Genomic DNA, 25,445 nt, shown 5'->3' with positions numbered 1-25,445 from the left:
AGTTCAATGTAGCAAAATGTAAAGTGATGCACATAGGGGCAAAAAATCCAAACTTCACATACACGCTACAGGGGTCAGTGCTATCAGTCACAGACCAGGAAAGGGATTTAGGCGTCTTAGTTGATAGTTCCATGGGAATGTCAACTCAATGCATGGCAGCTGTAAAAAAGGCAAACTCTATGCTGGGGATAATTAGGAAAGGAATTGAGAATAAAACTGCAAAGATTGTCATGCCCTTATATAAAGCAGTGGTGCGACTGCACTTGGAGTACTGTGTCCAGTTCTGGTTGCCGCATCTCAAAAAGGATATTGAGGAGATAGAAAAAGTGCAGAGAAGTGCAACAAGGATGATTGAGGGACTGGAGCACCTTCCCTATGAGGAGAGGCTGCAGCGTTTGGGACTCTTTAGTTTGGAGAGGAGGCGGCTGAGGGGGGATATGATTGAAGTCTACAAAATTATGCATGGGGTAGAAAATGTTAAGAACATAAGAACATAAGAACAAGCCAGCTGGATCAGACCAAAGTCCATCTAGTCCAGCTCTCTGCTACTCGCAGTGGCCCACCAGGTGCCTTTGGGAGCTCACATGTAGGATGTGAACGCAATGGCCTTCTGCGGCTATTGCTCCCGAGCACCTGGACTGTTAAGGCATTTGCAATCTCAGATCAAGGAGGATCAAGATTGGTAGCCATAAATCGACTTCTCCTCCATAAATCTGTCCAAGCCCCTTTTAAAGCTATCCAGGTTAGTGGCCATCACCACCTCCTGTGGCAGCATATTCCAAACACCAATCACACGTTGCGTGAAGAAGTGTTTCCTTTTATTAGTCCTAATTCTTCCCCCCAGCATTTTCAATGAATGCCCCCTGGTTCTAGTATTGTGAGAAAGAGAGAAAAATTTCTCTCTGTCAACATTTTCTACCCCATGCATAATTTTGTAGACTTCAATCATATCCCCCCTCAGCCGCCTCCTCTCCAAACTAAAGAGTCCCAAACGCTGCAGCCTCTCCTCATAGGGAAGGTGCTCCAGTCCCTCAATCATCCTTGTTGCCCTTCTCTGCACTTTTTCCATCTCCTCAATATCCTTTTTGAGATGCGGCGACCAGAACTGGACACAGTACTCCAAGTGAGGTCGCACCACTGCTTTATATAAGGGCATGACAATCTTTGCAGTTTTATTCTCAATTCCTTTTCTAATGATCCCCAGCATAGAGTTTGCCTTATTTACAGCTGCCATGCATTGAGTTGACATTCCCATGGAACTATCAACTAAGACGCCTAAATCCCTTTCCTGGTCTGTGACTGATAGCACTGACCCCTGTAGCGTGTATGTGAAGTTTGGATTTTTTGCCCCTATGTGCATCACTTTACATTTTGCTACATTGAACTGCATTTGCCATTTCTGGGCCCACTCACCTAATTTATCAAGGTCCGCTTGGAGCTCTTCGCAATCCTTTGTGGTTCTCACCACCCTACATAATTTGGTATCATCTGCAAACTTGGCCACCACGCTACCCACCCCTACTTCCAGGTCATTTATGAATAGGTTAAAGAGCACTGGTCCCAAAACGGATCCTTGGGGGACACCACTCCCGACATCTCTCCATTGTGAGAATTTGTTTCCTGTTTCTCAACCAGTTTTTAATCCATAGGAGGACTTCCCCTCTTATTCCTTCATTGCTGAGTTTTCTCAACAGTCTCTGGTGAGGAACTTTGTCAAAAGCCTTTTGGAAATCCAAGTAGACAATGTCCACTGGTTCCCCCTTATCCACATGTCTGTTTACACCCTCAAAGAACTCTAGTAAGTTTGTAAGACAGGATTTGCCTCTGCAAAAGCCATGCTGTCTCTTTCTCAGCAGGTCTTGCTTTTCTACATGTTTTATAATTTTATCTTTAATGATAGATTCTACTAATTTACCAGGAACAGATGTCAAACTGACTGGCCTGTAATTTCCCGGGTCCCCCCTAGATCCTTTCTTAAAGATTGGTGTGACATTGGCCATCTTCCAGTCTTCAGGGATGGAGCCTGATTTCAGGGATAAGTTGCATATTAAAGTGAGAAGATCAGCAAATTCATGCTTGAGCTCTTTAAGAACTCTTGGGTGAATGCAATCTGGGCCAGGGGATTTGGTAGCATTTAGTTTATCAATGGCTGCCAGAACTTCTTCCTTGTCTACCACTATCTTCGCTAGTTCCTCGGATTCGCCTCTTAAGAAGCTTGGTTCAGGTGCAGGAATGTTCCTCACCTCCTCTTGGGTGAAGACAGATGCAAAGAATTCATTCAGCTTCTCTGCAATCTCCCTGCCATCTTTTAGCACACCCTTTGTTCCTTTGTCATCTAACGGGCAGAGAGATCTAATGTCATCTAATGTTGACAGAGAGAAATTTTTCTCTCTTTCTCACAATACTAGAACCAGGGGGCATTCATTGAAAATGCTGGGGGGAAGAATTAGGACTAATAAAAGGAAACACTTCTTCACGCAACGTGTGATTGGTGTTTGGAATATGCTGCCACAGGAGGTGGTGATGGCCACTAACCTGGATAGCTTTAAAAGGGGCTTGGACAGATTTATGGAGGAGAAGTCGATTTATGGCTACCAATCTTGATCCTCCTTGATCTGAGATTGCAAATGCCTTAACAGACCAGGTGATTGGGAGCAACAGCCACAGAAGGCCATTGCGTTCACATCCTACATGTGAGCTCCCAAAGGCACCTGGTGGGCCACTGCGAGTAGCAGAGAGCTGGACTAGATGGACTTTGGTCTGATCCAGCTGGCTTGTTCTTATGTTCTTAAGAGAAAGGAGTCACAATTCACATATGTGGGGGTCTGTTTATTAGGATCTGTCCTAAATGAAAGACAAAACCCTACAGGATAACTTCCACAGCATCAGTAAAGCTGTGTGATCTTTTTCTAGCTACATGTACAATTATTTCTGTCAGGTTTGGCATATCTAGTCAGATTTAGTAAGGCAAATATAGGGCCATTTTGGATTGGGAAAACAGCACAGGGAAATGCAGAAGTTTCTTTCCTACCCCACCCCACCCCACCCATGCACACACACACGATCCAAATCATGGCCCGGCATACTTGGAAACTTAGCTTCGCATAGGTCACATCTGACTGTGAGATGATCGTAGCTGGGTTGGGGGAACCCAGACCCAACTAGCGCCAAAACATCTTTTTGGCCCTGAGATACTTAAATAGTAAATCTCAACTCAAAACTCAAAACTTGTACTATGGGTTCAATACAGGGTTCCCTTTGACTACCAAAAGGCTACACTATGGATTATGGGACCAGTATGCACAAAAGCCATATGGGAATGGGGGACTATAGTAAGGAGGGGAACAAGTTGACACTGAATGGAAAAGTTGGCTGAATCTTACCCAATGTGCCCTTCAAAAAAATGGAGGCGGCACAAGTGGTAGATGAGTAGTGAGAAAGTCTGGTCAAGTGATAAACAAGTGTGAACATGCAAATGGGCATATCCGAATTTACTTGGAGGCATCCAAAGAGCAACTTGGGGGAAAAAAGTTTAGCTTATAGTGAACTCTATAATAAAACAAGGGAAGCACTGTACTTACATGTAGAAGTGCTGTTGTTTGTTGCTGGTAATACCTGTAGTGATGAAGATGTTGCTTGGGATGCTTTATTTCCATTAGGAGATGGTGTAGGAGCACTCCTTAACGAAGTAGCTGGAAACACATAACTTTAATGTTAGACTCTGTCCCTCACCAAATCAACTCAATTTGCTGCTCTGCCCTCCTTTTTGGTCACTTCCTAAAATCATATCTGCCTCACATTTCCCATTGTTTTAGTGCTTTGTTATACATTCCCCCAGTTCATTCCTGTGACACTGTAATTTGGTTGGATCCTGTGGAAAACATAGATGAGCCATCCATCTTTCCTTCCCTCAGCACCCTGCAACTCATCCTGAAAATCCTCTCTAAGTCTTGGGAGAGTCTAATGATCAAAATTCTGCACCTTTAGATGCTCTTCATAGTTTTTCCCTTGATCCGCCAGCTGCTTCTGTAGTAGTCCTCATGGTTAAAATAGCTCATTGCACACCCAGTTTATCTTCCTTTCCCTTCATCTGAATGGGTGTCACCCTCTCCAGGCTCTGATGGATCTCGTTCCCATCTAAGTGCCAGCCCCACCTGGGTATTGGTAAAGGTAGCCCTTTTTCGGTGCTGCTCAGTTTCTCAAAATCCCAGAACTGTCCACATACTCAACAAAGTCATAGCAATATAGTCACCAAAATGTTTGTGACATTTTTGTTGATTACAGTGTACCTGTGTAAACAATACTGTATTTGTGGGTGTATGTAAAACTGAGTACTTGAACACTGGAAATACTTAGCACAAATTTGATGGTAATCTTTCATTTTCTAGAAAGAACCATCTACTTGCCATTTTTTTGTAGAGTGAAGAGCAACCTTCAAATTCCGTTGAACCAATAAAGAAAGATGATATTTTAGACTATTTCTAACAGATGATATTTTAGACAACATTGAGAGTTAAAGGTAAGTGATGGGTCTTGTGATTGGGTGGATGCCAAGTAGACACAACTGCTGAGCAACAATGGAAGAGGAGACATGGATATTGCTTGGTAGTAACAGAAGTGTGTGGAGGGGGCTGGGGTTGCACTAAGTAGGTGAATGATGTCATTGGCCCTTAAAGGTGACAGCCATTTTTAGGCTGCTGGACATTCATGCTATGGGCTTGCACACTCTGGGGACCCTACATTTCCCAGGATTCCTATTGGTTGGCCTACTATCATTTCAGCCTCTCAGGTGGTGAGCAGAAAAAGGAGAGGCTCAAGAGAAGAACATTTTGGGGAAATTGTTTAGAAGCAGTCGAGCGTTATGAGCTGAACAAATCTATATTCCAAATCTAGTATTGGTGGATGTTGAAAAATTACTATTTAAATCTACCCTGTCTTAAAGTTTATATTGGTAGGAAACAATATTGAAAGTAGATATAATACAGCAAATGCTTGACTTCTGGCAACTGCCTGGAAGAGGGATTGTCACAGCAGCTTTAAAAATCTTAAGGCTAAAATCCATTCTCAGTTGTTATTTGGAGAAGAAATTGGAGGCTTACTTCATACTTCCAATTTTCAAATATGAACGCATTGCTGAGAGATTTTGCTGAGTTTCTCTCAAAATATTTGATCTCCTTCTAAAAGGATGCTATAATAGAAAATGGACTTAAAGAAAGATATTTATGGGGATTAGTGGGATGAGATACAATCCCACAAACCATGTTTAATAGAAGAGGAAGCTGAAAGGTTCTTTTTAAAAGGCTCTTGGTGAGAAAGGAGTGCAATTTTCATTATGCCCCCATAGTTTCTGGGCCGCTTATTCACTTACTGATGCCAAGTCACAATGTGGAAATTAGGTTGAAGGATATAAAAATTCCAAATAACCTAGTGGCAGTAAGCTTTTCACCATGGCAAAACCTGTTTAAAGAAAGACACGGTTGGTGCAAAACATGTGCTGATTTGGGGAAGCTCATGTTAATTTTTATTTATTGACAAAATTTGTGTCCTGCCCTATGAAGGCCATCAAAGCAACCAACAGTTAAAACAAGAAGTATAAAAAAATTATAAAAACAATTAATATATACATGTAAATACACAGCAAAACAGTAATTAAAACACAGAGCAAGAAGCAGGGATCGTTGAGGGAATGCCAGATGAAATGAAAAAAAAACATCTTCACCTGGAGGCAGAAGACAGTGGTCGTTTCCCCACTTACCTTGACCACCCTTTGCTGCATGCTACTCCCAGCACATGTCATTTCTGGCATGCTCCCGGGCTGTCATCAAAAGGTGCCGTTTTGAGGAGTGCCAGGAATGACGCGTGCTGAGGGGGCGTGACAGCGGCAGCGTCGGGGCCCCTGTAGTGGGGAGTACCGGGGGACCCTGTGCTACTTCGGAAGAGTAGCGCGCAGCAGCAGGTAAGTGGGGAAACGACCAGTGATAGAAGTTCCCCTGGAGAAAATGGATCCTTTGGTGTGTGGACTCCACCATATTATACCTTGCTGAGGTTCCTCCCCTCCCCCTGCCCTGGTCACTCCAGGCTCCATCTGCAGATATCCAACCTAGAGGCGGCAACCCTGCCAAGATGTAGCGGGGGCCACCACATTCATATCTATACTACTGTCTAAATGATGATGTGGTAGTGGCCACAAAAAGGGCACACGGGCTGCCCCCTCTTTTCCTCAGGAATCACTCTGGCTCTCTCAGCTACCACAACAGATCTGGCAGGATTGCAAAGTTGGGTCATAAACCGCATCATGTGACATGCTAGTTTATGTGATGAGGACAGAAAGTGATGTAAGATTTTTTTCCAGAGTTGCTTTAATTTCCCAACCTGCTCCTATTTCTGGCTCCTGACACTAATGGGCCAACAAGCAGCCATCATCAAGAACTACGACAGTTGGTGATTGTTAGCTTATTATGCCATTATGCCATTACGGCAGGGATAAACTTCAGCACTCTCATGCTTTGGGTTGTGTATGACTCCTTTTCACAGGCAGGAATACTGTATGTACACACACACAAAGCTGCCTTGCAGTGAATAAGGCCATTGGTTCATTTAGGTCACTAGTACGATTGTCTACTCCAGGGATCTTCAAACTATGGCCCTCCAGATGTTCATGGACTACAATTTCCATCAACCCCTGCCATCATGGCCAAGTGGTAGGGCTCATGGGAATTGTAGTCTATGAATATCTGGAGGGCCATAGTTTGAAGACCCCTGGTCTACTCAAACTGGCAGCAACACTTCAGGGTCTCAAGTAAAGGTCTTTTACATCACCTACTGACTGCTCCTTTTTAAACAGGATATGCTGGAGATGGAATCTGGGACCTTCCATTGAGACACAGCCCCTCTCCTGCCTACTGTTCACAGAAAAAAAATTAGAATAAAATAGCATCTATGAAAAATGTGGAAAAGTCATCACGAATTCATATTTCCTTGCTGTTTATGCATGATCAAATAGCATCCAACTATCTGTGGTGTAGTGATTAAGAGCAGGTGAACTCTAATCTGGAGAACCAGGTTTGATTCCCCGCTCTGCCACTTGAGCTGCAGAGGCTAACCTGGGGAACTAGATTAGTTTGTGCACTCCAACACATGCCAGCTGGGTGACTTTGGGCTAGTTACAGCTCTTCGGAGCTTTCTCAACCCCATCCACCTCACAGGGTGTTTGTTGTGAGGGGTGTGTGGAAGAGATTGTAAGACTCTTTGAGTCTCCTTATAGGAGAGAAAGGGGGGATATAAAGGCAAACTCTTCTTCTCTTCATCTTTGTGGGAAAGAGTCTTGCTTCTCCTTTTGCTGTAGTCCCATATCCCCTAAAATTTTGTTCCTGGAGATCAGTGGAATCTCAGAAATAGTTTAGGGAGCTGTCCTGCGCCCAGGGCGGGGTCCCCGTCGGGACCCCTGTTGCCAACCCACCTTCCCCTGCCCGGATGCTGGAACTTCCAGCCTCACTCCCATTCTCTGGGGAGTGGACTAAGTGGGACAGCCGCTTTAGCCACAGGTTGCTCCGGCTGCCCACAGCTGACCCAGTGTCCGCAGAAAGCTAGGAAGGGAGAGTAGGGAAGCCTCCCTGCTAGCCTCTGGGCTGCTGACTTCTCCTTCCTCCTCAGTTCCTGCCCCCTCTGACAGTCCACCATCTCCCCTCCTCTCCAAGACCTTCACCCCTTCCCTCCCCTCCTCTCCTCCCCTTAGACTCCCCCACTGTCGTCCTCCTCCCTGTCTGTACATGTCCAGGATCATACTGGGAGTCTGCTGTGGGAAAGTAGAATTGGCAGAAATCACCATTCCCTCTTCCATATATGCTGTCAGAGGAACAGGGTGGCCAGACACACGCAACAGTTGTCCATTCATTTTTGAAACATTTCCAGAATGTAACGTAGTGGTTTTTACATATCAAAACAACTGTGTGAAGTGGCCAGTGAAACCATCGCATGGGTTGAAATAGTAGCTTCCAGGGAATCCACCAACGCCTTTTGTCCTCCTTTCTATCACTTATGTTTGCAATAGCTTAGGGCTTCTCTGTATAAAGCAGGCTTAATGACATTAATACTCACTTACTTTGCAGGGGAGTTGGAAAGATGAATTAGTAAATGCCGCTAAAGCATTTTTGAAAATGAAAAAGTGTTAACCTTTATTAGAGCAAGGCTCTTCTAAGGGACAATTCAGCTTCACTCCCAGACTGTCGCAGAGAATTAATCACTTTGAGAAGAGTAAATGGCACTCTGAGGAAATCATTCCAAATGCAATTTGCCCCATTATTGCTGTGCTGGTTTTGATGTCAGCACATACTTTTTCTTCAGACAGTAAGGGAATGCAAACTCCAATGATGGTGGTTACTATCAGGAACTCAAAGAAGAAGATCGTACAGAAAGCAGAAGTACATGACCCAGTTGTAGAGGCTGGCCTATGTTTAAGAAGTTGTCATGTTTTAGCCTAGAAATGTGGTTCCACTGTTGCTCCTTCCTTCCTTCCTTCTTTCCTTCCTTGTCAACTTGACAGAAGAACCTCAATGGGAAGGTCACTAATGAAAAAACCCGTACAAAAGCTTATTTTCCACCTTCTAGTTGAGATGGCAAAGTGTACGTTCACAGCAGTCAGCAGTGTGATATTTTGTTCTGTTTAGTAGCTAGGTGGTTGGAAAGGAAAGAATGTGTTGATGGATTGATGATATGCAGGAGGAGGGCCCAAAACTTGGAAGCAGTTCAGTCTATCACACTCTGTTGTGCAGGTCAAACATATCCTGTAGAAAGGCATGTACCCTATGGCAGGGGTACACCATTCAAACAATTACATGGGCCACAATGGATCATGACTGGAGCTATCAGTGGGCTCTCTGTGACATCATCAGGCTTTACTCCATTACGTTATCTGGTTCCATTAGATAACTGCAAGTTGATAGGATCCCCATCTGGGACTGGAGATGTCTTGGTTGCATCCTAGGGCAGGGGGACAAAGTCCCATTACAGTAGGAGACCTCCCACCTCTTGTCTCTACTTCTCTCCTGCTGCCTAGTGGAGCAGCAGAAGAAATTGGTGGAGAAAAGTGATGTAACTGGAAATGACATCATGTGTCACCATGATATCACATCCAGTTATATGACTGAAAGTTTATAGCAGAAACCAGGGGTGACATTGCAGCAACAGAACCCAATGTTCTAACTCAATGTTCAGATTCCTCTCTCCCTCTAAGAACTGCTGCTGGGAACTGGTAAGAAGCTGGGCAGGTTCTCAGTATAATGCCTCCCTATGGAAACAGCACACTAGCCCTGTCTACAAGTTAGAATGAACCAGAGGCGTATCTAGAAAAAATGCAGCCTGGGGCAAAATCTGAGTTTTCTGCCCCCATTTTCCACCTCCCCCCCCCCGCTTGCTGTGTGTGGTGTGGCATGGAGAGGGTGGCAGAAGGTGTGGGCCTGCCAGGAGGCCTCAGGGGCCCAGGGAGATCAGCTGCTGCCTGCCCGAAGCTGGTACAGGGAACAGTACTGGGCAGGGCCATGCCAAAAGACAACACAGGGGGCAGAGGGGCACTGGCCGGCCAGGGCGGACTTCCTCCTCTTCCCCATGTAGCCACAGGGGGAGGTGTGGGCCATCCTCCTAAGCAGCCTGCCCTTGGCCTGGGACAGCAGCGCTGGCGGTGAAGGCCCCGGGCAGATGCTGCAGGCTCGCGGCAAGGTGTGTGGTTGTCTGCCGTCAGAGCACCGCTTGGGCTGCCAGATCTGGCTTGGCAAGGGCTGGGAGGGCCGGATCCCCCTTTGGCCTGGTTCATTGCTGCACCAGCCAGGCTCCCCTGGGCCCCATCTCTTTCTGGCTTAGGCCAGGGGCCCAGCGGGGACCCCGCCCCCTTCCCCAAGCCTGGTGAGCTCTTGGCTGCATGCTGATCATTCAGTCTGCCATGGCTTCCTTCCCCCATGGCTCCCTCCCCTGGCAGCCTCTTCCCTCCCACCTGGGGCTGCCACGCTCCCGGCACAAGGGGCCAAGGTACTGCCGCCACTGGCCTGCAGGCACCAGCTGGATGTGCGGGGTAATTTTCTGCCCCCCCACGACTAAATGGCCTCCACCCAGGAACATGTGACCCCACATGTCCCTGTGGGCAGTACGCCACTGGAATGAACACTACAATCTGTTTATAATGTACACTTGATTTTTCTTTATACATGTGATTAGTAATTGTCATGTTCTATTCAACACATTTACAGCTGAATGTGTAATCTATGCATTTGTCTTGGTTCTGGTCCTTCATTCTTTCTGACAAACAGGGGTAAGAGGTACATGCAGTCACTGTAACATGTAAACAGGGTATGCGTTCCTATAGAGACATAGCAGGAAGTTTGTTGGTCAGTCATGAGTGGGAAGGAAGCTATGGGTCAGCATTTTGATTACTCAGTCCCAAGGAAGCTGTTGCTGTGTCCTTGCTAGGACACAATAAGAATCCACAAGGTTTCTTGTAGCCATGGGGCCATATATTGTACAAACCCAGAAACAAGCATGACAAAGTCATGAGAAATGGTCAGAATTAATGAAAATTTAAAGGCACTCCTCCTTGTGTGTGTGTGTATGAACCTCACACTAATTTCCACTTTCTCATTTCAAAATCTAGTGATAAAGAGATTTCTTGCATTAAATTCTGGAGCAAAGGTTAATTTTGACTTGACAGAGAGTCCTTCAAGAAGAATGATTGAAAAATGGAATGGAAATGTAGAGCATAGAGATTCAAGCAATAAGGCACCGAGGTAAGCTTAAAATGCTATATACATTTTTACAATCTATTATCGCTACTTCAAAATTCCAGAGAAGTATAAAGTTGAGACCCTACCTGTGGTAGCTGAAAGACTGCTTGTTCTCAGAGATGATCCTATGGATTGTGTACAAATAACATTAAGTTTTCAATATGATCATTTTATATTGTAGCTCAAATTAATATGACAGTATGGGAGTAAAATATTCAGCTAGGGACAACTGAAACCAAGTTTCACCTTAGTAGAACTTAGATTTGATTCTCATTACACCAGAGGCGTATCAAGGGGGAAAAGCGCCCAGTGCACTGGTGAATCCTCCACCCCCGTCCCACCCCTGCCACACCCTGGAATGCCCCCGCCATGCCCCTGGAACACCCTCGCCATACCCCCATAGGGGCATGCGCCCGGCGCGTCGTGTCCCCCAGTCCCCTTGGAACTACACCTCTGCATTACACATTTACATGTTATGACATTTAATCCAGTAGCACCTTTGAGAGCTAAGGGCTTTCTCCTCCCCCTTCAAGGGTAAGATGAAGTGCTTTTCTCCTCAAACTCTTGATGTGGATTATATTTATATTATTAGGTGTTCCAGTATGATAAATATATGATGCCTGGAACTGAATCTGGGACTTGAAGCACAGAAAGTTCTCCAGTAAGCAAGGGTGGAAACAATCAGCCCAATCCGTACAGTTCATTGTGAGTATACAACTCTCACATGACAGGGCCTGTATCTGAAACACTGAATCCATTTCTTTTCTCTGCCATGACAATGCCAAAAAAAAATCTGCTTGCAAAGACTGTGGTAATATCTATTTTCTGATCATTTGAGAAGGAAGTGCTTTCTTAAAAAGTACATCTACCACCACTATATTTTAGATGGCCCTTCACTGTTATTCTGTTGCTGTGTTCCTTTCAATGATGCATTGCTTCAGTAATTAATCAAGTCATCTGCTCAGCCTTCTGACACTGGGATTCAACTGCAGGAAATATTTTTCTGAGCTTCATGTCAGGAGACACAAATTTATGGCAGTACCCGGCAGCAGGGAAGGAGTTATTTTTCTAGAACAAAGCCACCCCAATTGATGGGCCTGTTCTCGAAAGATGATTAAAAATAAAATGATGAAGGGTTGTGCCTTACCAGAAGACGCTTTCACTGTGCTGGTTGTTGTAGTCATATTGGCAGAATCCTGTACTGAAGATTTAAAAAATAAAAAAAACCACAACAATAATATGAATGTTAAGCATTGTTCTGAACCAATCTTTGTCAAAGGAATAATTGGAATTCAAACTGAGGGAATGGAAAGGAAGCAGGAACCATTCTGCACAGCAGCTGTTTGAACAGTTGGTCATACATCGTTTTGATGGTTTATTGATTAACCTTTTCTATTATAAACTGCCAATTGTTCAGTGGTTTTGTGGTACCAGGGAACACTGCAGTCACGATTAGAGCCAGTTTCCCCTTATCCATCTAAAAGTATTTTCAGGTATACTTGTTTTGGAGCATATTTTCAAATTCTGATCTTTTACATCATATTTTCATTAAAATGAGGACAGTTACAGGTTGTGTTTGTTGATTTTGCTTATGGAAGCAGTGATGTTTGTGAGAAGTATAAACTTTTGCTGCTTTCTTTGTGCAATGTGAGGATTTGATCGAATTTCATTGTTTTTGCATTAGGCCCCTGGGGTGAATGTAGGAGCGAACAAAGCAATATAGGTGATCAAGAAAGAGGCGTGAAATAAACATGAAAGAAGCTGTTGTACAGAGCACACAAGCTCAAGGGACAATTGGTAAATGTCCCACAAACCCAAATCTGCCCTTCAACAATACAGGGAGCTCATAACAACTTTAGAAGTCCAATTTTCCCTCCCATCTCTGTTTCCTATTCCCCACTCCTTTGATATTCAACTGCTCTCAACATTCCATGTCTTGTGGAGACCAGTAAGCATGTTCAATTCTCATCTGAATTTTCCATCTTTTTAAAAAATGTTTAAAGTCATATGCAGAATCCCTCACTCCAAGTATACAAAGAACTTTATGTTGCTAGATTAATCCTAACCACCTACCCAAGACACTTGGTATAAAAAATAATTAATAGTTTGTATGCTCAAGGTCTCAGGTTCAACCAGTGGTGGGATCCAAAAAATTTTAGTAACAGGTTCCCATGGTGGTGGGATTCAAACAGTGGCATAGCGCCAATGGGGCTGGGCGGGGCACGATGGGGGCGTGACCAGGCATTCCAGGGGCGGGGCATTAATAATTTCTCTGTTACTGTAAAAAACTCTTATTTTTTTTAAAAAAGTTCCTAATTTCCAGCTGGTATCTTTCTGTCCATAATTTAAACTCATTATAGCAAGTCCTATTGTCTACTGCCAACAGAAACAACTACTTCTCCTCTAATTGACTGCCTGTCAAATACTTAATACTTTCAAATACTTAATTTGGTTTCGAGAAATCAAAAGAAGGATACTTTCCTTAAACAAGGAACTTTACCATATTTCTAAAACATGTTTTTAAAACAGCCCAACAGGGAGAATTATCCCGTTTTCTACCTTCGCTAACCAGCCACATAGGAAACAACAGGACTTTATGATTTTTGGACCTAATGGAATTTCTAATGGAAAAGCAGACCCAATTAGTAACCCCCTCTCGGCACACACAAATAATTAGTAACCCACTCTCGGGAACTGGTGAGAACCTGCTGGATCCCACCTCTGGATTCAACCCATAAACACCTCTGATGAACAAGATGACCTGAAGGGCTACAATCAGTTATAGATTCCAGTGGGCTAGATGGAATGGTTCGTTGAATCAGAATAAAGTGGTTACATATGGTCTTATTATCTATCTATCTGGCAGGTGAGGTGGGTCTGTTTAGGGCCAAAGGTTGCCAACAACCAGGTAGAGCTTGGAGATCACCCAGAATTAGAAGTGACCTCTACGTGAGAGATCCATTGGAGAAAATGGCTGCCTTGGAGGGTGAACTCCATAGAATTGTACCCCACTGATATCCTACTCCTTCCTGAACATCCCTCCCCAGGCTTAACCCACCAAATTGCCAGGTGTTTCCCGATCCATAATTGGCAAACCTATTCAGTGATGTTTATACTTTACAACCCATTTAAGAATGAGAGGAGAACCCTGCTGTATCTGTCCAATGGTCCATTTTTCCCCCAGCATCTTTTTTCCCACAGGGGCCAACCAATATTCCAGAAGGCCCACAAGCAGAGGTGCAGAGGGAAAAAAAATCTCACTCTGTTCTTGATAACCCCTCACTGCAATGTGCATTCACAGTACAGCGCTTCTGAACACTGAGGTGTTCCATTCAGCCTATCCTTCATGAATCCACTTTTAAAGCCATCTAAATTAACAAATATCGCTACTGTTGTGCATAACATATGTGATGACAGAACTGTCTGCTTACCCCTCTTATATTTGTGCCAGTTAATTTAGTTTCATGAGGGCTTGCTGGATTCCATTGGTTAGGATGATAGCCACATGAACTCCCTTCTCCTGATACCATTGCTGCAACCCCTGTACCTCCTTGCTAATAAATGGATATTTTGAACCCACCTGTCTCTGCTGCATGAACCTAGAAGCAAGAAATGGAGTACTCAGATTCGTGACTTGCATGCAAATGGAAACATCGCATGGTATTAGTGGAGGCCCTGTAACTTTTTTGGGCCCCCAGCAGTATAAGATTTGCATTATGCCGTTTATTCAGTAATGAAAAATTTCAAGCCTCCATTAGATTTGTCTTTTGTGAGGAATTTAGGGGGAGAGCTGAATATGATGGAAACAGAAATTAAAACTGTACCTAGCAGTCACAAAAGCTGAAGAAGAGTCTGCGGATAACAAAATTGCAGTCTTGCTTCACTGCATAGGAGAAAAAAGCCCTTGAGATTTATAATAATATGCGATGTGTGTTTGCAGACCCTGGCATGAAAAATTTAGTAGAGCTTTTCAGAGACATCCTTCAAATATTACTGTGAACCCAAGAAAAAGCCTGTATTTGAAAGATAGAAGTTTGGCAATTACAATATGATCAAGCTTTAGGATTGCCATCACTGGGCTGGGAAATTCTTGCAGAATTGGGGGAGGACCTTTGAGAGGGTAAAGTTTGTGGAGGGGAGAGACCTCAGCACAGTATAATGCCATAGATTATAATGTCTTAAGCTGCCATTTTGTTAAGAGGAACTGAACTTGCAACCTAGAGATCAAGTACATTTCCAAGGGATTTCCAGCCAGTGCCTGGAGTTGGGGAAATATGTGGAGATTTAGGGAACGAAGTTTTGGGAGGGAGGACATCAATGGGATTTGAGGTCACAGAGTCACCTTCTAAAGCAGTCATTTTCTGCAGCTGAATTAATATCTGTTTGCTGGAGATCAGTTGTAACCTCAGGCTTCAGAAATAGATGATTTTGGTCCCATCAAAAGGTGTGTGTGTGCGAATCCACTTGTGGGAGCAGCATGCGGCTGCCCTGGCGGATTTGCCGGCATGCAGTCACCATGGCCCTCCCAATGCTAGGATGCAGTGCTGGATGCAGTGCCGGATGCAGCAGCAGTGTTCCAGTGCCACTGTCACCACCAGCGTAGTGGGGGTGGGATTTCCTCCCAGTTATTTGCTGCCTTATGCCGACGGCTGGGACTTTAGACTTATGGCACCTAATAAGGTGCCATAAGTCTATTAAGCCCAATGGGGGCTTTTCAGTGGCAGGGAGGATTTTTTGCTTTGCAAGCCTTCCCACACCACCCGGAAGCCGCTATGGGAGCAGTGGAGTAGTGTGGCCATGGCACCATAGCAGGCTGCCTGGCCTCTCAGATGGGACTGTGTTTGTCACTGAGCTAAGAAAAAAATCCCAGCATTGTGAATTTGGCCCAGATCTGGATCTTATGGTCAGGAACAAGATTGTATTCAGCATAACCGATTGCAAAATTAAGAAAACTTTAAAGAAAAACCCGCACGTGTTTGAACAGGCTGTGGAAATCTGCAGAAGGAAAACTACCAGTGCCCAGGCTACGGCAAAGTCTGCAGAAGCAACATTACGGGCAGTTCAGCAAATGCAAAACTAGCATAGCTCTCTGCACAGAGAAGGCAAACTCCCAGCAAAATTTCCAATTCAAGCAGCCGCCCCAGAAAGCACAAACAACTTTTGCAATAAACGTTGAACTGAATACAGCCCCAGGCAATGTCCAGCTTTTTCAGAAATTTGTTAAAAAAGCTCCAGGGGGAAAAATTCATTTTGCAAAAGCATGCTGGCTGAAGGAAAGCAATGCAAAACTATTCCAATTGATGGGTTCTATGTCCAGAGACAGTGGTCACTCTGATGCATGGTACCGTACAGTTTCAGGCTTACTAATCTCTCTTAAATTGGAAAGTGGAGCAGAAGCCAAACCGCTGAAAAGTGTGAAATATTCAGATGCAGGTTATGGTGCTTGAAGTGTTTGAAGTGTTATGTCATCAGAAAGTCAGAAGAACCCTGCTGGATCAGACCAATGGCCCATCTAGTATACCACTGCGTTTGACACAATGGTCAACCTCTGGAAGTCCAGCAACAAGACACAGAAGGTAAGACCCCCTGGGGTTGCCTCCTGGCCTGCATTCAGAGGTTTGCGGCCTTTGAACGTGAAGGTTGTTTAGTTACCATGGCTAGTAGCCACTGACAGACCTTTCCTCCATAGATCTGTCTAATTCCCTTTTAAAGCTTTCTATCCCTGTGGCCATCCAGCGACAGGTAAATCATATTAGCTGCAGACCACGTAACTTGGCTCTTACACCTTGTTGATGAACATGGGAGAAACTCATCATAAACCTCTCTACCTATCTGTTCATGCCAATTTCCATAATAATTTTGGATGCCCAGAGCGAGAAGTTTTCATCAGTACTTTTTGGGAGCATACTTATAGTTTTAAAGACAAAAAATGTTTAAATATTCTAAAAACAGAGTCTTATTATTTACATTGAATATGGTGTTTAGGTGGTGGTTGTAACTGAGCTTTTCTTTCTAAAGTTGCACCTACAAACAGAGATAACATGCCTAAAGAAACCAGTCCCTCTCTCTCTGTAGCTGAGCTTAGTATAATTAATTTATTTCCAGTAAACATACTTAAGTGCGCCAGTTCTCTTCCCATTGACTCAGCTCTGGGAAGGGTCAATCCACTATGAAAAGCTTAATTATGTGGCAGTTATTACTGTGAAAAGCAAATTATAATAGAGAACCCAGAGAGAGGAAAAACCTATTGGCTACCAGTACTTCACATGATGAAGCCCAGTTCACATCTCTGCAGAGAAAGGTTAGGGTTCCAATTTGTGATGTGTTCAGGAATTTTATCATGTGAATTGGCTCTGTGGATGTGGGGGGAAAAATCAGATGTAAGATTATAACTCCAGCCAGGAAAAAAAAAAGGACTCTTCTTGACTTCAGGCCAGACAGGAATTGGAATTCTAAACTCGAAGCAAATTTTTGCTGAAGCTGTTTTTGCATTATTCAGTACAATCCTGGTGTGTTGCTCGCTTGACCTCAGTGAGTAACAGCAGCTAGAGGAACGTGACGAAGCCGTGTGCAGCACAAAAGGGGTCACTGCTGCTGCTCCCGTAATGTGCTTATTTTTAGAATATCCTGTTATCTTTCTGTACACTTGCTGCAGCCACACCCAAAAACACCACTGAGCTCCTGACACAGTTTTGCTAGTGATGGCATTGGGAATCAGCACTCCCACATCACAGTTTCCGTGGGAATGTTGCTAATCATTTCCTCAATAGTTGCAAATCCAGTTGAGCGCTGTCCTGATCAGTCTTTCTCCAAGTATTTTTTTATAAAATAAAGCTGTAGGTTAGGCAAGGTTGCCAACCTGCAGGTAGGGACTAAGGGTCTCCTGGTATTATAATTGAGCTCCAGTCCAGAAGAAGAAGAGTTTGGATTTATATCCCCCCTTTCTCTCCTGTAGGAGACTCAAAGGGACTCACAATCTCTTTGCCCTTCCCCCCTCACAACAAACACCCTGTGAGGTGGGTGGGGCTGAGAGAACTCCAAAAAGCTGTGACTAGACCAAGGTCACCCAGCTGGTGTGTGTGGGAGTGCACAGGCTAATCTGAATTCCCCAGATAAGCCTCCACACCTCAGGTGGCAGAGCTGGGAATCAAACCCGGTTCCTCCAGATTAGAATGCACCTGCTCTTAACCACTACACCACTGCGTAGTGGTTAAGAGTTACTCTGGAGAAAATGGCTGCTTTGGAAGACGGACTCTATGGCACTGCACCTTAAGCTCCCTCCCCTCCCCTCCCCTTCCCTTCCCAAACCTGACCCTCCCCTGGCTCCACCCCCCAAAATCTCCAGGTATTTCTCCACCCAGAGTGGCAATGCTATGTTGCCAGCCATTGGCTAGAAGCTGGTGGGAGATGGAAGGGGCAGGAATGGGGTTTCACCCTAGGACTTGGGAAGGATCATGGAACATAACACTGATGTGGTGACTTCATTTCCAGGTTTATGCCAGAGGTGAAATCATGTCATTGGCTCAATGACTCCCTCCATCCCACCCCCCAGTTTTCCACTATCTCCCTGCTGAAGGGTAATGAGTACAGTGGGCAAAGGGAAAGAGGTCTCTCGCCACGCGAGACCTGGTTGACCTACTGTAGATACAGAACATATTGGTTTGTTCAGAGAGCACATGAGAAAAATAGTGCAAACCGAGAAGACAGCCTGACCTGGAGGCTGGCAAATCAAATCGAGAACCTTTGTTACAGATGAAAAAGGGGAAACCATCCTTGGGGAAAGGAGGAATGCACCTGATAGTGCAAAACTACCCAACCTGTTTGGTCCAAGTGTCAGAAGTCCCATAGTGTCTACATCTGAAGATGCTGGCTTGCTGGCAAACAAGAAGATGGGAGGAAGAAATAGGACTTTATTTGGTTAGATACTGGAAGCACTAAGCCCCAACAACATCCATTCGTCGTGTGCTCACCTTGGTCCCTTGAATGAGGCACCAGCCCCAGGTGCCTCATAAAATAATCTGGTGTGGTGCAATTCTTCAGCTGTGCCATGGATTGCTTACAATGTGGATCAAATGAGCAATAAAGGGATCTTACTGTGTATTAGCATAATGCAATGGTTAAGAGACAGAGGGGTGACTTAGCTTGTAGGGCTGCTGTACAGATGACTGAGCTAGTACATGTGAAAGGGACAGGATGTCTTGGGAATATCTTTGCCAGTTGAGTGAGATCTGGGTTGAGTGTCCACTCTCTCCTCTGTTGTAGCATTTCAGCCTGAGCCTGCCCAAAGGTAAAAGCCACTTAGCCTAGGGGCTGTGGGCCCACGGTTTGCAGCCTGTGGTCCTGAGCAAGTCAGTGGATTCAGAAACAGCCCCAAATGCTGGAAGTGTACTTTCTTTTGCCTGTTGTGGGTGTCTGGGCTGTGTGGTCTGGTAGTTTTTGTTCTTAGTATTTCACCTGCATTTGGGGATGGCATCTTCAGAGGCATGCCATGGTCAGATGGGATTTTCTCTGAAGATGCCAGCCATAGATATGGGTGAAATGTTAGGATCAAAAATTACCAGACCATGGCCACAAAGCCTAGAAAACCCACAACAGCCAGTTGATTCCAGCCATGTACCTGACTTGACTTTATTTGAATCTGCATCTTGTGCTCCTTTGTAACCTGAATTGTGTTCCTGGGAGGGGGGCATCAAAGTGGCGCAAAGAGGTTGAATGAGGAAACCAATACAGTTTCTGTAGTCTAAATGGTATATAACAGCTGAGAGTTATGTGATGTGTAGAAAATGCCCTTATTCATTACTTTGGGTTGCCAACCTCCAGGCAGCACTTGGAGATCTCTCAATGTTACAACTGATCTCCAGATTGAAGCGGTCAATTCTGTTGGAGGAAATGACTGTTTTGGATGGTGGACTCTATGACATTGTACCCTGCTGAGATCCTTCCTCTCCCAAACACCACCTCCCAAAGTGAAGGCCACCCCCCCACCCCATCAAAATCTCCAGGTATCTTCCAGAGCTGGAAACCCATTTTGAATCCACACCAAAGAATCATAGAATCATACAGTTGGACGAAACCCCAAGGCCATCGAGTCCAAACTCCTGCCAGGTAGGAATACATAATCAAAGCACCCTCGATAGATGGTCATCTAGCTTCTGTTTAAAAACCTCCAAAATACACAGCCACGCTCAAAATCCAAGCTAGTGATTTTGGAAAATCACCCCGCAGACTCCTTCCAGAGGTGGGATCCAACCAGTTCTCACCACTTCTCTAGAAGTGGTTACTAATTTTTTCTGAGTGCCGAGAAGGGGTTACTAAAGCAACCTCCCTGACCAATTGGGACTGGAGGTGCGTGTGAGTGGCGGCGCCACTGTTTGAATCCCACCACCATCGGAACCTGTTATTAAAACTTTTGGATCCCACCACTGACCCCTTCCCTTTCCCCCTTGCCCCGTCTGGCCAGGCCCCACGGAGGCCACTGCCAGGCATCCCTGCCCAGTCTTGCCCCAGCTTAGTTATAAGGTGGCGGGGTGGGAACCAGCCCTGCCCCAGTGTAGCTATAAGGAGGCAGGGTGGAGACCAGTGCAAAAAAAGACCAAATCTCTTCTCTTCTCCTTTCCATCCCTCCCGGCCCTCCAAGGTAAGTGGTGAGCAGGGGAGGGGACGCGGGGGCCAAGCACGGGGGATGGCACAGGGGAGTTAAGCGTGGGGGGCATTTCCTTCATCTTTGGAGGCTTCCTTTCTCCCCCTTCTACAAAGCTAAGAAAAATAATAAGGGTAAGACCTTTCACCATGGGGTAATGAGAAGATTACTTACAATAACTGGGTGATACTTTGGAAAAATAAATTTCAACAGGAATATCACCAAAAATACTTTTGCAGTGGTTCCAACTAGAGTTGCCAGCCCTGGGTTGGAAAGTCCTGGAGCTTTTAGGGATGGAGTCTAAGGCCATTTTTGCAGTGTCATAATGCTCCGGGAGAACTTACAAGCCACAGTGCTTTTCCCCTGGTTTTTGACTCCGCACGGCTCCCCGGTTCTTCCTGGGAGTCAAGGCAGGGCTGGAGGGATCCAGCTAGCAACTACTTCTGGATCCAGCTAGCAACTACACATAAATTTTGAACGGGGGGGGGGGGGGGGATGTTGAAAGTGCCCTGACCTGGAGGGAAGTGATTCTCTCAAACATGCATGGATTTTAAACAGGGGGTGGGGTGGGGTGGAGGGTGCTGATTCTGTCAAACTCCCCATACCTGTTGATTGGTGGGGCGGGCCAGAGCAGTGAGGCAGGTGCCTGGCCCCCGGCCCTGCTGCCGCAGTGTTTCTACAGCAGCAGAAGTATTACAGGGTGATTTCTAAAAGGACCTCCCACCTAAGGTTTTTGAAAGCTGCGAGGAAAAGGGAAAATGGCATTGCAAAGCAGGGGCACAGCCAGTGCAGCTTCCAGGACCATGAAGAATTCCAGGCTGCACTGGGATAGTCCCTAAACTAATGGTACAATTTGACTGTGGAAAAACAGCCTAAGGAGGGTGGTGTATAATGCCACAGAGTCTAGCATCCAGCGCACTTTCTCTGAGTGAATTGATCTCTGTCATATGACCAACTAAAATTTTGGAAATCTCCAGGCCTTGCCTGGAAGCTGACAACCCTATCTCTAACCAGCAACCCTGTGCTGAAGAAGAGCAGCTAAATTCCATTCATTTCAGGCATTTGAGCAAATCAGTGGACAGTAATTTACAGGATTAAAAAAATCCTGTCCTTCAGAGAACTGGGTAATTTGCCTAAGTAGGCCAGGTCACTTTCATCTGTAATTTCAGAAAAATAGGAGAGATTCTACTGGGTCAACACAAATAGGATTAGGGTAATTGTGTGAATAGTTCCGATTATTCATAGCAAATCTCAAATGGTACTGGATAATTTGAAAAGTAGTTTTAATATCATTCTAGCTGATACTGAGTGTGAAAAGATAGGTAACAATGATTTCTAAAGCCCTGGGGGATTATGCATGCCGTTTACACATTTTAATGTATAATAGTCCATCTCTGGCATTCTATTACATTCTTACATTGTGAAGTATACTTTCCTGCAGAAAAAGGAGGGATATGAAATTCCAGAAATACTCAAGCGGGTAGAATTTATCTCTCTGGTTCTCCAGGAGAATACTGATCCTCACCATCCCTATTCAATCATGATAGTTTTGACAGTTCAACAGTATGTAATATGCATGGTTGCCATTTTGTGTGACTAGGGCAGGGGTCAGCAACCTGCAGCTCTAGAGCCACATGCAGCTCTTTTGTCTTCGTACGGCGGCTCCATAGTGGCGACACCAACGATGGCAAGTTGCACTTGGGATGCAGCGATCGCGCCTCCTTCCCTGTCCCTTCCTTCCTCCCTCCCTCCCTCCGGCATCCTTTCCCCTCCTTCCCTCATCTGGCGCCTGGGAAGGAGAGGAAAGGATGCCAGAGGGAGGGAGGAAGGAAGGAGCTGCATCCCAAGTGCAACTTGCTGTCATTGGCGTCGCCGCCACTGTCCATCCCGCCCACTTGGCTGAAAGCAGGGCTTGGGGAGGCCGGGGCGGGGCTTGGGGAGGTGAGGCCAAATGGCTTTTTGGGTGCTAAAGGTTGCCAACCCCTGGACTAGGGCAATACATTTGTTTTCCAGCTTTGCTGCAGAAACCTGTATTTCTTAGGGTACCTATTCATGCCTACCAGAACTGGAAAATACGTAGGTTTCCTGTTCACACAAAATGGCAACTGCATGCATTGGGAAGGTGATAGGTAATGTGCTCTCTATAACGCAAAGTTGAAGTGTGAAAACTGTAATGGCTGAACAGGGCTAATGAGTCACACTGGTCTTGTGTAAGGCGGTGGTGATCCCAGCAACCAAACTGTTTATCTTAAATCCTGTGGCAACAGCACTCTGTTTTCACCTTGCAGACTGAATTCTGTGCTTCAAGGATGCCATCTAGACAGCAATACTAGCTGCCCCAAGCATAGTCACTTGATCTTCATTTTGGTCCATCTGATTTTACAAAGCAGCTTATCTTTTGGATGAGGATACTGACTGGAAAATGTCTGCTTTCCCCCTTCCTCCCACCCAGTTTTGCATTTGAGTTAGATAATTTTGGGTAAATCTCTCAGGGATAAACTAGACCAGGGCTCTCCAGATGTTCATGGACTACAATTCCCATCAGCCCCTGCCAGCATGGTAGGAATTGTAGTCTATGAACATCTGGAGAGCCACAGGTTGCAGACCCCTCATTACGATGCTTGGTTCTCGCCTCAGGCACACACCACAGTGGGACCTGACAAATCTTGCTCCCAACCCTCAGCTTTTAAAAGTGCCAAAACAGTACTGGGGGCATTCACAGTATTTTTTAAATGGCCAAACTGTTCTCTAAAATGGCATCGGCAACCATGGGTCTCGTTTGGCTTTCAATCTAGCCTTACCTCATAGAGGTGTCGTGAGGTGAAACTGCTGCTTTGAACTCCTTGAAAGACAAAGCTCATACAGAAGGTCAAACGGCACCCAAGCAGAATACATTTGCCAGCTTCCAGGTGGAGACTGGAGATCTCCCAGAATTACAACTGATCTTCAGACAGTAGAGATTTGTTCACCTGGAGAAAATGACTACCTTGGAGCATAGACTTGGTGGAATTATAACCTGACCTCCTGAGACTCCGCCCCCAAAATCTCCAGGTGTTTCCCAACCTGGTATTGGTAACCCTACGACTGAAGTTTTTACTCACCTGCAGCAAAAACTGTAATCCTGCAGGGACAAGAATCAAAGAAAAACAGTGGAGGGGAAATTAACCTTATAAAGGTCCTCCCTTAAATGGGGAGATCCAAGGGGAGGGAAGAATGTGATTTCCTAACCGCTCTCCTTCCTATCAGTTTTCGCAAACCTTGTAGGTAGATTTATTTATTTGATTTTTAAAACATTTACACCCTGCCTTTGCTTGTGGATCAAGGAGACTAGTAGATATCTGTTATCTTTATACACATAAACTCATGGGTGATAGCAATATTATTTATGAGAATAATTGCCCTGAGTTATATTCTGCCATTTCTAAGTGGCATCTGTAGATAAGCAGATGCCAAAAGACTCATTTCCTTTAGCAAAGCTGGAACCACCCATTCTCTACAGCTCACCAAGGCAACTTCCTGAGTTCATATGTTTGAGGCCATTTTTGTGTGGGAAATAAATCTAAACAAACTGTTGTTCGTGTTATATTTTATTATTTACGCAATGATTTCTATGCATATTAGTTGGAGTTTTGCACACATCCAATTACTTTGTAGGAGAACAAAGAAATGGCATTAAAGGGCTGTGTGGTGCATCCTCTTCTGTTTTGCTTTCTCCTAAGTGGAGCACAAAGTGGGGTCTAGTAATCCTTTTCCATCTTGCTACTCAGAAGTCATAAAATTCATTCACAGTTTAACAATGGCAGCAACGCTCCTTATTGTAATGTTTTAAGACAGCATAAGTGGACCTCCAACCTGGACTTTAACACTTCACACTGACATGGAACGGAGTTTAAAGACAGCTCTTTTGGCAGCAAGACTATTAATGCCACATGGTTTACAGCACTGAGTCTCAACAATAGCTTGGGTTGTGCCTTAGAAGATTCCTGTTTATTTTCCTTCAGTTCCCTACAAGCGCTCAAGAAAAAATTTAAAAGCTTTGAATATATACTAGCGATGACACAGTCCTTTTTAATAATAGGCATTCTGATTCATAGCCAATTCGTAGACTACTCAATGATGATAGCTGTGAAAGAGTCCAGGCTATTGAGCAATGTTTTAAAAATGCACAGCACATATAACCTTTTTGTCCAACCCAAAAAGTCCTGGCATCCCCATGGAATGCTTTCCTAACTCTGTCAACGTCCATTTCCAGTTCATCTCTGGCTATCAGTTTGAATCACATTCTTTATTTTGCTTTTAAAATGACCACTATTAACGAATTCAAACACAAGAATGCTTGAGGAAATCAGTGCTGTCAGTTTTACAAATGATTGGAAAGAAAGAAAGAAAGAAAGAAAGAAAGAAAGAAAGAAAGAAAGAAAGAAAGAAAGAAAGAAAGAATTCTGTGTTTGGCTAACTCCAAATGGATCTTGGAGTTATTCTCTTCATCTGTTGTTGATAATAACATTTGGAATGTTATGTTTGTGTGTTTGTTACAATACAGTTCTTTCTTTCCACATTCTTCATATTTAAAATAAAATTGGTTGTAAATACCACTGAAAAATATCCCATTGCTCACTATATTTAATGCAAGGTTTAATTCAAGGTTAGCCTAAAATTATTCAGGCAGCTAAAATAAGTGGCATAATATTGCCTCTCTTTCTCTTTGGTTGCAATGTCCTGTAGTCTGGGTGAGGTGGATTAATTTCTACAGGTGTTAATGCACAGAGTTTTCTAATTTTGATAGGATTAGGAGTGGTGGTGAACCTTTGGCACTCCAGATGTTATGGACTACAATTCCCATCAGCCCCTGACAGCATGGCCAATTGACCATGCTGGCAGGGGCTGATGGGAATTGTAGTCCATAACATCTGGAGTGCCAAAGGTTCGCCACCAGGCATCATAAGCTAACAGAGATCTTCAAGATTATTTTCCCCATTCTTATTTGTCAGACCTCTGAGTATCTAGAAGAGTTTCCCAGAAAGAATTAGTTCTCT

General features: G+C 44.6%; 1 protein-coding gene across 2 annotated transcripts in view; it reads right to left on the bottom strand.

Annotated features, from left to right (window-relative positions):
- Window positions 1-25,445, bottom strand: part of EMCN (endomucin) — a 47,901-nt gene that overhangs the window by 22,070 nt on the left and 386 nt on the right. For both annotated transcript variants that reach the window (XM_048508815.1, XM_048508816.1), the window contains exons 2-4: window positions 11,917-11,970; window positions 10,856-10,894; window positions 3,582-3,692 (exon numbers count right to left, since the gene is read on the bottom strand). In XM_048508815.1, coding sequence (XP_048364772.1) covers window positions 3,582-3,692; window positions 10,856-10,894; window positions 11,917-11,970 — 204 coding nt within the window. The remainder of the gene's footprint in view (window positions 1-3,581; window positions 3,693-10,855; window positions 10,895-11,916; window positions 11,971-25,445) is intronic.

The sequence above is a fragment of the Sphaerodactylus townsendi genome, linkage group LG10 (genome assembly GCF_021028975.2).
Source record: "Sphaerodactylus townsendi isolate TG3544 linkage group LG10, MPM_Stown_v2.3, whole genome shotgun sequence".
Taxonomy (NCBI): domain Eukaryota; kingdom Metazoa; phylum Chordata; class Lepidosauria; order Squamata; family Sphaerodactylidae; genus Sphaerodactylus; species Sphaerodactylus townsendi.
This window is presented reverse-complemented; position numbering and strand designations above follow the sequence as displayed.